The 12948-nt window shown below is 39.5% G+C and overlaps 1 protein-coding gene and 1 long non-coding RNA gene across 2 annotated transcripts in view; one reads left to right on the top strand and one right to left on the bottom strand.

The window, feature by feature from the left end:
• LOC106523606 (uncharacterized) overlaps positions 1-1036 on the top strand; it is a 1969-nt gene extending 933 nt beyond the window's left edge. Inside the window, exon 2 of the long non-coding RNA XR_001310915.1 lies at positions 664-1036. This is a non-coding gene — a long non-coding RNA (uncharacterized LOC106523606). The remainder of the gene's footprint in view (positions 1-663) is intronic.
• A 10061-nt stretch (positions 1037-11097) lies between these two features.
• The window catches only part of LOC106523599 (GTPase IMAP family member 8-like), an 18926-nt gene continuing 17075 nt past the window's right edge, over positions 11098-12948 (bottom strand). The window contains exon 2 of the mRNA XM_014017085.1: positions 11098-12275. Coding sequence (XP_013872539.1) covers positions 11098-12275 — 1178 coding nt within the window. The remainder of the gene's footprint in view (positions 12276-12948) is intronic.

The following is a 12948-nucleotide window of genomic DNA, read 5'->3' as shown; positions in this document are numbered from 1 at the left end:
GCTCATCTCAGTAAAAAATATCCTTCAGCAACTTTAAAAAAAATCTGTTTTGTATACACAGAGAGCCAACAAATGTATTTTAAATACTTTGCTCAAAATTAATTATTTTTCAGTTGTTTTTATATATACATTCTATTTTTTTATTTAGATTTTTAAATGTATTAATTGTAGCAGTGCTTCTCTCATTTATAGTCAAATGGAAGTAGTGCAGTCTGTATAACATTTAGACTGTTTCGTTCTGTACACTAAACATGACAACAAAATAGACATTTTTTTCATCTATCCTTATATGGTATTTAGTTTTTCTTTTTTAAGGGTAGCGCCTCTTCATGATGTCCTTTCATGATGATGATCCTTACTCTGTGCAGGGTCTATGGCTGCATTACCTGGGGGCACCTGTTCTCCTATGTTTGTTTATGTTCTATCGTCTTGTGAGAAGGTGTTCTGAAATGTAATTTCCCCTTGGGATCAATAAAATATCATTCATTCATCCATAAAAATCACAATAAACACACAGTAAAAAAACCATTACAAAAATGAAAAACAGTAAAGATACAAATAAAACAAATGCTAAGGCCACAGGGATGTGAAATTATGTTTAATGCAGTGCAAGTAGTGTTTGCAGAGATGGTCTGTTCCTTCATGTTTGTGTTGTTTTGACAGATTCAGCCGTTTGACAGCAAACTGATTGTTGATCTCTGCTGCGCAGCCTCCTGCCTGACAGCAGGGGAACAAACAGTCCATGTGGAGTCCGTGGGCGTTTCCTGCTCTGCGACTGGGCAGCCAGACCACCACACAGCGACGCAGGAAGTCAGGACTCGCTCCAGCGCACATCTGTGAAGAATCCTGGCAGTCAGAGCTCAGCCCTACTCTCTTGAGTTTGTTTGAAGAAGTCTTTGATGTGCTTTTCATTAATTACACCTGATGCACCAGTGCAGATAAAACAGCCTCTGTAGTCAAGGCCAGTTTTTAACATATTTTTATACCTGCTGGCTCGCTGGCTTTTTTTTTTTTTTTTTTTGTACGTTTGGTTTTTAGAAAGAGCTTCATAAATAAATGCTTATTGATTGTTGATTGATATTCATTTGCTGTTGACATTAAAAGGGCTCCAAAACTGTAAATAAAATATAATGGTGGCTTCAGAAAGCGGTTGTGCAGAGGTTAGAGAAGGCAAGCCTTTGATTGAGAGGTTGCCGGTTCAAATCCCCTGACTTTGGATGGTAAATATGAAGCACCCACAACTACCTCCACCTCACTCTGAGCCYTTGAGCGAGCCCCGGCCTCCATCTGCAACAATGAGTCATCTGCGCTCAGTGGTTGTATGCAGAAGGGCAACCTGTGAGAGTTTGCTCACTGATGTCCTCTGAGAAATGGAGCAGCTGGATTAAAATGAAAGAAGTGGCTTCAGAAAGTATGTAAAACCACTTCTTTGTTTTTATTTTTCTATTTTGTTATATTATTACTGGTGTCACAATAATTTCAATGCATTTCCCCCTTAATTAATCAAGGCTCATTACCCCATAATAACTAACGAACTTTAAACAGTTGTGTCATTTTCTTGGAGATCCTCAGACGGTGGGACTGAAGTAACTGCTGCCTCCAACAATCTGGTCTTTAAGATAAACAGGCTGATTAAAGGGTTGCAAGGAACAGCTCATCATCTGTCCAACCATCACTCAGTAGTGGTGACGTCATCAAGCTGTGGGCATCCCTTTCAGGAGCAGGGAGACTGATCAGGGAAAACCTGGTCCACAGAGCTCAGGACCTTAGACTGGTCTTCCAACATGACAATGACCCAAAGTACACTAAGACACAGGAGTGGCTTGGAGACAGCTCTGTCCTAGAGTGGACCACAGTCCTGACCTGATCTTTGCTGAACATGGGTCCAATGATGGCTCCCATCCAGACTGAGAAGATTTACCAAGTAGGAAGTTTAACAACAGAAAAGCTTCTATTAATAAGAGCAACGCTTGTTTCACCAAATTGAAAGGACTCAAACCTGCTCCCAAATGTGCTTTCAACTCACAACAAAGAAAAGATCTCAATGGAAATACAGTAAGTGTCTCTTTTTATTCCATACATTTACAGAATTATATCTAATTTTGTTTGACTTGGCTCAAGATAGGCATCAACTCCCCCAAGACCCTTAAAGTGGGTAAAGAACGTGGATGGACAAGTGTTTTGGGGTGGTGCTTGTAAAACATTGTGTGAACCACACCACCATCACCACCACACACAACACATGTTGAGTGCCTCCACTGGAACACAAGTATCTGTTAACATTTCATTCCAAACAAAATCTGAAGTAAAACAAAAACTAAAATATGTTCCAAGTTACTAAAGCTTATGCTCCTTGTGTAAAGCTGTTTATTATTGCTTTTCTTTTTTAAGCTTCTCGTGCAAAGCCCCAACACAACACTGTCACTAAAATAGACRCCCGTGTTACATTTATGTTGTGTTTTCTTTTTAAAATCATTTGAAAACTAGGTTAAATGTTAACACTGACAGAACACAGCGTTCCTGAAATAAACACGAGTGGAGACATAGAAATGGAGGTTATTGAAACAATATAAAAGAGAAATGTTTGGCTATTTCTTTTGTGAGGGAGTCTGGGCTCTACTTCACCAGTCACACAAACACACTGTGATAACAATTAATGACAACAATTAAYAATAACAATTAGTCTGGGAGCAGATAACGTAACGTTCCCTCTTAAATCATTTCCTGCCTGTACTCTGCAGAACCATGTAGTAAAAAGTCCAAAGGTCCTAAACTGATACCTGCTGGTATCATGGGTGGGAACAGGACATGAGCTGCACCTGTTTTCTATAAACACCATCTGCTTCCTTCAAGCTTTGTCTCACTAAATCAGCCAATTTGATTTTGTTCTTTTCTATAATGATATACAAAAACACTGATGTAGCCCAGAAACTGACACACTTTGGTCAAACTAGACAAAACGTATTTTCTGTGATGACCTCTGAACCCTGAGGTTATGTTCATACTGAATTATTATGTAAAAGTTATTTTAAAGATTACTCTCGACATACTGTATTCTGTATCAATAAGACTTATTGTTTCCTGATGCATCTCAGTAATCCAGGTAAAAAATCAAAAAGACAAAAATTGTATAGGTCTTCTGGACGGGTTCTTCTCTATGAAACGTTTCGTCTCTTCTCCAAGAGACTTCTTCAGTCTGAGAGTTTCAGGCAAAATTCAGGCTTTTAAGCCCTGCCTCCATGTGACTGATACTCACATCACATGGCTATCGTTGACACCTAATTAACGCCTATTGTTAACGGGGTGGAGTGATACTGGCAATGACAGCGCTGTAGGAGGGGGACAACTGAAAACGGAGGCCTCCACCTCTGTTTAATGATGGACGGTCTTTCTTCACTTCTTTTACTCCTCTCTCAAACCAACGTTCCTCCCTATCAAGAATGAGAACATCCTCATCTCTGAAAGAGTGACCGCTGGCCTGTAAAAGACTCATTGTTCTTTAACACTTAATGAATATACAGACTTATTCAAAAATTTCAAAGGAAGAAAAATAAAATGATATTTTCTTTATTTCAGTGTTGTCCTTGATGATTTAGGTCARTTAATACAGATGTTCAAATCCGTTAAAAATATCTAACATGTTTTGTTTTTCCTTTATTTCAGACGAAGCTCTCCTTGACAGGGAGACAGACTGATTTAGATGGAAAGCTGTTGGGCAGAGACACCTTCACAATATTATTCTAGCTTATAGCCTTGAGAGGGAGACTGCAGATCTATAGTGACGTAGACACGAAAGCTGTTTTCAAGAGAAATTGCTTCTTTCTGTCACTCGAGTCCTGTTCATCTGTCTGAACCTTTTGTGTTTTATGTTTATCCGTATCTGAGAAACAACATGGAACTCAGAACTAAGATTATTAAAGCCAACATTCCAGAACCAGTTAAACTAAGAAGAAAACTTTATCTGTAAGAAAGACCATTTTTTGACTTGGAAAGCTTCAAACCCACTGGAGAGCTGTTTCCAAACAGGTCCTCAACTCTCCATCAACTCTACAGCAGCCTGTCCACCTGTGAGTGACCTCAGACGTCTGTGGATCTCAGACTTCGAGGAGTCAGAGTCCACCCAAGCTGTCCTGCCAGCTGACCAGGTACCATCCTGGGGCTCAGCCAAGTGTCAGACCTAATGTCCAGCTGGTCTGAATGAGGCTCTCCTCTCCTGTGGAAGCTTAAAGCGAGGTCAGGTCTGGTTGTAGCTGATGCAGAAACTTGGATAAAATCATGTCCTTGCTTACAGTAAACAAACAAGTAAATCAGCTGTAACATCTCTCTCTCATCAAACTCCCAAAGTAAACTGTTAAAATAGTTAACTTTGTGTAAACTCACTTCATATAAACAAAACAAATAAGATTAAACTCTCATTTAATCTTAATTGATCTTAGATTTACATCTAATAATCTTAAGTATTTCTCACACCACTTCCTTTAACTATTTTAAGCCTTTATTATGTTTGTCTTTTTATGTTATCATTTTTATCCACTCTTCCTGAAATTAGATTTTTCTATTTTTTTAAATAAATTTTTAAAAGACAAAATGGGTTTCCTACTTCTTGAATACTAAATGGCAAAAGTTCACTGTTAACTCATATGAATTCACTCTTTGGGATAAATGAGTGATTAAAACAGGTGTATAAATATTATCAATTAAAATATTTAGTGCCCTAACTTGGCAAAAGTGTGGCAGAGTGCAGAAACAGTCTCACCCTTCTGTTTCTACCCTCAGTACACGCTACAGTAAAGAGCTTTGAGTATCCTAGTTAGATAGAAAGGCACTATAATACAGTCTATTTACAAATATCAAAGGCTTGTTGAAACCTTAGAAAATAGCAAAAGGGAAGGTATGAGATGATTTAGGAGTGGTGACAAACTCAAGATATGGACAAGTCTCAAAAGCTCAACTGTWAAAGGTAAACTAGTAAAGGGGACCTATAATGCAAAATTCACTTTTTCAAGGTTTTTTTTACTCAACTTTGTGTATGTAATTCTTAAAAAAACAGTACTAGGACCAAAAAATGCACCCAGGAGCATATTTACTGTAAGTAAATGTATTTTTAATGTATATTAACGACAAGTTTTATACTTCCGTCATTTTGTGATGTCACAAGCCGTACGACAACCCACCGGAACCTGCGTTCAGCCCCTTACCCAGCAACCCCCAGGAGAAGCTCCTCCTCCAGTATAAAGAGCCGTCACATTGTTGTTGTGTAATGTGTRGCTCATTTCACAACAAGCCTCCAATAGAGCAATGTGTAGAGTGTTGGACCAGAGAGTGGGAGACCAGGGGTTGAGACCAGCACGGACACAATTTAATTATTTATTTTCATTCATTATGAACACGTTTTCTCATGTACCTCTACTGTTTAGCTTATTAAAGCCTTATTTGTTCAAGTTTCTGAGGTATTTTGACCGCTGCTGCTCCCTGCTCTGGTAACAGCATGCAGAGTGAGGGCAGAGCAGAGGAGGGGGAGAAAAAAAAAGAAGCTGCAACCGACTCTGCCTCTGGGTCTGACTCGGCAGGGTCCCATATGGTTGAACAACACAGCTTCTGCTATTATTAGCCATGCTAACGTAAACGCTGGCTCTGGAGGGCGGAGTTAATGTCAACAGATTTTTGGAGGGCGTTACCAACAGAGCTCATTAACATAAACAGCTCTTCTGAACGGAAGTCAGAGCAGGCAGAACTAGAAAATGGGAAATTTTATTATCTGAGAATTATTTTGTGCATTAAATTGAATGAACATGGTCTGGATAGCCCACAGACATACCATAAACATTTCTAGGACCCATAATTAGTCTCCTTTAACAAAGTTTTCCAAAAACAATAAAAGGCTGTCAAGGCAGCAAAACTACTTACATGAATTTCTCATAGGAACAACGGGAGACTTAAACGGGGTAAATCATGACTGGCTGTGGATCACAGCTTAATGCAGACATAAAGGAACACTAACAGGGAGAATAGTAAACACCTGGGGAAAGACAACTAAGGTCAGGTGAGTGTGGGCGGGGCAGGAAACTGACTGAGGAGAACTGAACTGATGATGGCGAAAACACAAGTAACAGAACTCAAACACAGAAAAATAAATGCAAAACAAAATGCACCGATCTTAAATAAAAGTAATGRCTGGGTAAACACGCTGAATCAGCATTCATAGGTTGTTTGAAACTTTTACATAGATTTTGTTTTAGAATAAACACCCGTCTTTTGTAAAARCAAGGAAGCACAACTTAAATTTGCAAAACTGCATCTGTAAAAACTCCAAGCCTTCTGGAATAACGTTCTTTAAAGGGATCCATGATTAGTTGTAACATTAGACTTTATTTAATAACGTCATCATTTACCCAGAATGCTTTGTGTGTAAATAAAAAGGCTTTGTCCGTGTTAAAATATATTTTAAAAAATTTACAAAATGAAACAGGCAATAGTATTTTTACAGTCTTTATTTTACAGTTAATATCTATGTTTATTAAATGCTACAACTAATCAGTGATCCCTTTAAACACACAAGAGTAAAACTCAAACTGAGTCAACCAAAGCACCGTTTATGCTGGAATAAAGTTTGCACTAATCTGGGTCATGAAACACAGCAGGACTTGGAATTAATCTGCAAACTGAAACACACAAAATTCATTGAAGTGAAGGAAAGTTGTAAAGAATGGACCACAACAATGTGAGTCGGATAAGGTCATAGATACAAGGTCTGAATAACTCCAGTTGCTAAAGGTCCTTCTAGTTACTGAGTCACAGATGGTTTTTTAAACGATGCTTCTGCATTTTGATTTGGTTTCAGAACACCTCGTGCATCACTAGAGNAAATGACCCGTCATGGCCTAAAATAAGAGTTCAGCAGTTCCTGCCTTCTCTCAGGCCTGTGCGAGACCTGCTTTGAGGCATTAACTCCTGTTTCTTCACTCGAGGTGACCCCTACACTCTGCACCAAGTCTTTATTTATTTCTTTATTCTTCTTCCACCACTTTTAAAGCGGCTCGAACTGTAGCATGTACCCCCTCAACAGTCACATCAAAATGTCTTGGAGTGGAGAAGTGTGCAATTCCTCAACTTTTTGATTCAAATTACTATTGCAGAGAAATTGACTAAAAACCGCCCGCCACCACAAGTCCTATTTTTCGGACATCCGGACCAGCAGAGGGCGCAATCCTTGCTTCATGCTGTAGTGACATAGAGAAGCAGCTATCTCTCATGTGACTTCTGAGTTTTAACGTGACATGCTACAATCTTCAGGTCTGTTCTCCAGTTGGGTAAGTTCTAGAATGTTTGCTTTTATCTGAGGTTGAAGCCTTGGAAGTTTGTTTTTTAATTCACACACGGTGTTGGCTTGGAGTTATCTGTTGATTAGCCTTCAGCCTAACCTGCGCCATCCATGTGGTTAAAACGTGTCATATTGTGCTTTTTTATGTTTCTGCTACATTTGTTTACACCAGTGGTGTCCAAAGTCAGTCCTCGAGGGCCAGTGTCCTGCATGTTTTAGGTGCTGCCCTGGTTCAACACAGCTGAACCTAAGGAGTGCTTAATTAATGGTCCTCTGCAGACCTTGATGGCAAACTGAGAAGGTAAATCATCTATTTGAATCAGCTGTTTTGAAGCTGGGACAAATCTAAAACTTGCAGGAGACTGACCCTTGATGACCGGAGTTGGACACGCCTGGTTTACACTGTAGAGAATGTTACCGCTGCACAGTAATGTGCTACAAGAAGTTTAATAACTATTTATAGTTCGCTTTCCGATGCAATTTGAACTGGATGTAACCCATTTGGATTTTCAAAATAAGAGCACAGTATCTAGTTTATTACTGTTGATTAGCCTTTAGCCCACGGGTCTCCACCCAGTAGCTCCGGTAGCTCCTGGGCTCATTTAAAGTAGCTCTTCAGTGCTTATGAAAAATCAGGAGAAGCAAAATTTTATTTGTCACTGGCCAAACTTTCATTTAACTCCAATCAGTCTATAGATGTCCCTTCCCCTTGGTTGTCAGTATGGTCGATCGGCAGCACCAACAACAATCGGGGGGGGGGGGGGGGCGCTACCTAATCTTCAAAACACGAGTCTCGACATAGACTCCAAAACAATAAGGGGAAATAAAATTTGAAGAATCTAAAATCGCTCATTGATTGACAGCTGCAAAAGCAGAAAACAATAACCAGACTATTTTTTCTATTCTCGCCCCAAACATAAACAAGTTATGATTGGAAGAATGGGTTAATTTAGTTTGAATTTGAGGCCTTCCTTCCTGAAGCACTTTTTAGCCTCTAATAGACATAAACCTTTGCATCTAACCTTTAGTTAAAGCAATAACCCATTCTTTAACTACTTCCTGTAGCTTATCTAAAAGATGATAGCTAACATGCAGAGGCACACACAGGATTAGCCTAATGTAAAATCTCAACTTTAGGCTAACCTATAACCACGTAAGTGCAGAACACATAGTAACCAGAAGGGTATCAACTGGAAACAACTAAGCCTTCAACACCCTCCACGATGGGCCACCTCCTCTGCCAAGGCTCTGCAAGTGTTGACGCTCTCGACCTGCATCCTTCTGGGGGTACCCATCTTCACACTGTTCCAGTGGTCTCTTCGCTCCTGTTGGTGGTCTCCATCGTCAACCCAGAGATCCCGTCTTCATCTTTGATTCAGAGATCCCCTGTTAACCTACAACCTTCTGGAGATCGACTCTCCAAAGGGGTTTCCAATGATCCACTTCGCTGTGCTGTTCCAGAAATTGGTTGAATCCAGATCAACCACAACAATCACAATGGATTACCCCTGTGGATTATAATTCTTCCTTGTTGGATTACAAAGCTTTCACTTCCAGTGGATTACAGACTCTGTCGTCCAATGGATTTGAAGTTTTCACCACAATGGGAGTTACCCACTGACATTATGGGAATCACACACAAAAAAAGAGAGAATTTAAAAAACTGAAGAAAAACATTACGCAAAGTTCTCAGTTTGGATTACCACTTGGATTATGCCATTTCACCAACTGGATTTATTCAGGATGAAAGACTTTCGAGGTGTTCCTCTTTGTGTTGCAACTCATCACCATCAAGGGGTGATGACTCGCAAAAAGAGGGGGATATGTAGGGGTCACCTCAAGTGAAATAAACAAATAAACTGGCTTTGACCCCAGGCCTCTGATGGGCCCTTTAAAGAGATGGAACTCTGTTCTGGTTGAACCTGAATTTGGGTCACAACAGGTCACCTTAACTTGTAAAAGAGACATTCTCTTTTTCTTCAACAAATAATAAACAGAATAAGCTTCTTTTTATTTGAATGATTTTTCTCTTAATTAAGAGTTATTATGCATTTTGATATTCATGAAAATTTTTTTAATCAAGTTACAGGAGAAAAGAGAACACATACTTTTTCTCCTTCTATGTCATTTCAGCTGTGTATGGATTATTCTGTAGAAATATCTTACTTAACCAATTATTGTGGTTTAAGTTTTGATGAGACATGTCTGAATCATATTGCAAATGTTTTTGAGTTTGAAGTAACTCATTCTTTCAGTTATGTTTTTAAAAAGTTCTCATCAGATATTACCTAAACAGATCATGATATGCTTGTTTAGGCAACTGTGCCAAAACAATAATCTTTGTTTAGCTTCAGAAGGTGACGGACACCCTTCCATCATAACACTGAACAGCTGGGTTCTCTGGATGGAGAACCAGAGCTTAAGTTGTGTCGGTTCAACCCTTTATTGCCAATGGGTGACCGCACAGCTGGATATGGCCACGCCAGGCTTGTCTAAACTATAAGCTTAAATTTAAGCTGAAATTTGGTATGGTGGTGACCATGAAAAATAACCTAAAATTCTTATTCAGTTTTAATTGTGTGATTATTACAGTGAACATGTTTACATATATTATGATTAGAGCACATGCTGCAGCTCAGTGTTCTGACTTTGTGTGGGAGGATAGTTTAGTCACTTTTGTTACTGATTTTGTAAAAATAGACAAAAGTTGTTTTTAAAACTTGTTGCTTTCATCTCTGTCTGTAAAATGCAAAGGATTTTATTTTGAACATCAGTGGACAACCAGCATCCACACACTGACTTGTTGCATTGAAATGTGATGTTTGGGAAGGTTTCTGTGAATTGTGGAACAAGTGACTTGTACTCCAGTGGTTCCCAGACTTTTCAACTGTATAATCATAGAAACCTAAAATGCTATTTAACAAACGTTTTTGTCAACTATAATATAGATTTTAGCATTCTTGATATTTTTGTAATAGGGTAAAATCTACTGCTTTAGTCCATACTGTACGTATAGAGTCGTTATTATGACCCCCGCACGCGAAGCGTAAGCAGGAGTCATATTGTTTTCGTACGTATTTTTTTCTGTGATTTTTGGTCAACCGTAGCACAAACACAGCTGCACCAATCAACATGAAATTTGGGAGGGCTGTAGATATGTTCGACCTACACTGCACCAGCCAACGGTTTTAGAATAGACCCCATATTTGAAGAGGGGGTTCAATCCAAAGAGGGGGTGTCTGGACATGCAAAAACGCTCAAAACTAAGAAACTGTTCAACATAGAAGCTTCAGATTTTCATTGGTTGTTTAGCTCTGATGAAGCTCTATCAGGTGTCATAGCTGACACTATGACATTGGTGGGCTCTATCAAGCCCACCAATCAGTGCCCCTCCCCTCCCCCCCGGACCCCCAATTTATCTGAAAAATGAGTATCTGTTCACGCAAAAATGGTTATAGCTCAAAAACTGTTAAAAAAGGAGCTTCAGTTTTTCTTTGGTTGTTTAGCTCTGATGAGGGGCTATCCACCAGGTCAATCAATGCACCCCCCCCCCCCAAAAAAAAAAAAAAACCCCCACCCAAACCACAACAATTTTGGGATGCATCTGGTAGCATGACATTTATTAGGAATAAAGACTTCTAAGTTCTGGTGCATTTATGCATGCACGGGTCATTATGTTACCGCTATGCAGTATCCAGTTTTCTTACAGCCACAGGTCTCATTATGATGCAGAAACAAAGAAGAAACACATCAGAGTTGGATAGTGAAGGTATAGTTTACTTACTGGTGGAGTTTTTCTTTAATTTCAGGTCCTGATTTTCCTCTTGCAATTTTCTATATTTTTCTGTTTGAGCATTTGCATGTGTCTTTGTTGTGTATGACTCTCTCTTCTTGTCCACAAACTTCAGCAGTTGTGGGATCTGCATCTTGTTCTTGACATTAAGAACAAAATATCTTCCTCCACAGCTCTGACAGAGCTCCTGGATCTCCTTGGTCTCCTTTATAAAGTTAAGAACAGGTGGAGCTGCAGGATCTGAGTCCACAGTGAACAGAATCATGATGAAGTCTTTGACTCGATGGCCGAATGTGTCCTGGATGGTCTGTAACTCTCCCTTGTCTTCATCAGTGAGGGGAGCCACAGGTAGGACCAGGATGAAGGCATGGACCCCCTCAGGATCACAGAGGGAGACACACCTGAAGGATTCCTCCATCACTTCCTCAGGTGGTTTCCTGTACAGAGGAGGCATCTGTAGCACAGAAAGCCAATGTCCACACACCTCTGCCTCATGTTTAACACACTTTGATGAGGTGGAGGCTGGAAGAAGATCTGTCTTACTTAAAATAGATTTAGCTGCTAAAGTCTTCTCTGCTCCTCTGTTCCCAACCAGAACCAGGTTTAAAGGAGGTCTCATCTGGTGTGGCTCTGGTTTTATGTCATCAGCAAGGGTGAGGAAGGCTCCTCTGTTGTCACGTATGATGTTCCAGACTTTCTTCATCAATGTTCTTTCGTCATTTTCATACATATTGTACTGTTTCGCATCACAGTCTTCAATCAGCTGTATGACTGACGAACAGTTCCTCTCATCATGTGTTCTGACAACCATAGAGACTTTAAAGGCATCTTCTTTAAACAAACTGAAGATGAAGTTGAGTGTTTGTCTCTTCTTCAGATTGAATGAGGAGGGTTTTACTAACAGCAGCAGAACATTTGGTCCAGGTTCACAAAAACTCACACATGTCTTCATTTCTTCTTTAATAGTTTCCTGGGACATACTGAAGAAGTTCGAGGTTTTAACCACCGTTACTGAAGATCCTTTCCACTCCCCGTGTGTGACCACACATATCTTGTCTGTTTGTTTTTGGAAATGTGTTCCTGATTGTCCAACAACAAGATTTCCAATTCTGATCTTTTTTTCTTCATCTTTTCCAACCAAAATGATTCTGTAGGCAGAACCTGCAGCACAATAAACACAAAGAAACAACAAAAAGTGAATAATTAATCTTATCAATACACTTTAATATTGCCTACAGTCACAGGGGAAACAAAGACCACCTTCCATCTTTTCTTGGGTAGTATGTATCAGGACCTAATAAAACTGATCTGGGGTCAGGTCTCTAAAGATTGCTTACGCAAAAAATGGGCACAGAAACTTGCGTATTGATTGATTGATGATGCCTTTATTGTCATTGTATGGAGCACAATGAAATTACATTTAAGAACACCCATTCAAGAAGACACACTACAAAAACATGGGGGAAACAGGTGATCAGGTCATGCGGCAACCAGCAGGGGTCGCACTACCTTTAAAAATAAAAAATGAAATACACTAGATCAGGGGTGCCCAAACATTTTGCCTGAAAGGGCCAAAATTAAAATCAATCTGAGGGTGGTGGGCCAAATGCAATAATATAATACACGGAATGCAAATACTTCAAGTAAAGTTGTATTTTTTATGATTAAGCTAGCAGCCAGTGCGGTTGCCCTCATTTTTTGTTTGTTTTTTCAGCCCATGGACATGGAGAAAATTCAACGTTTGCTCGGCAACAAAGGCTCATTGGACTTTTCATAATTTAAAATTTGAGTACCCGGTAAATGTGGTCTTATATAAGGTGTGGAAATCTAGGTA

The sequence above is a fragment of the Austrofundulus limnaeus genome, unplaced genomic scaffold (genome assembly GCF_001266775.1).
Source record: "Austrofundulus limnaeus strain Quisiro unplaced genomic scaffold, Austrofundulus_limnaeus-1.0 Scaffold161, whole genome shotgun sequence".
In the NCBI taxonomy this organism is placed as follows: Eukaryota; Metazoa; Chordata; class Actinopteri; order Cyprinodontiformes; family Rivulidae; genus Austrofundulus; species Austrofundulus limnaeus.
This window is presented reverse-complemented; position numbering and strand designations above follow the sequence as displayed.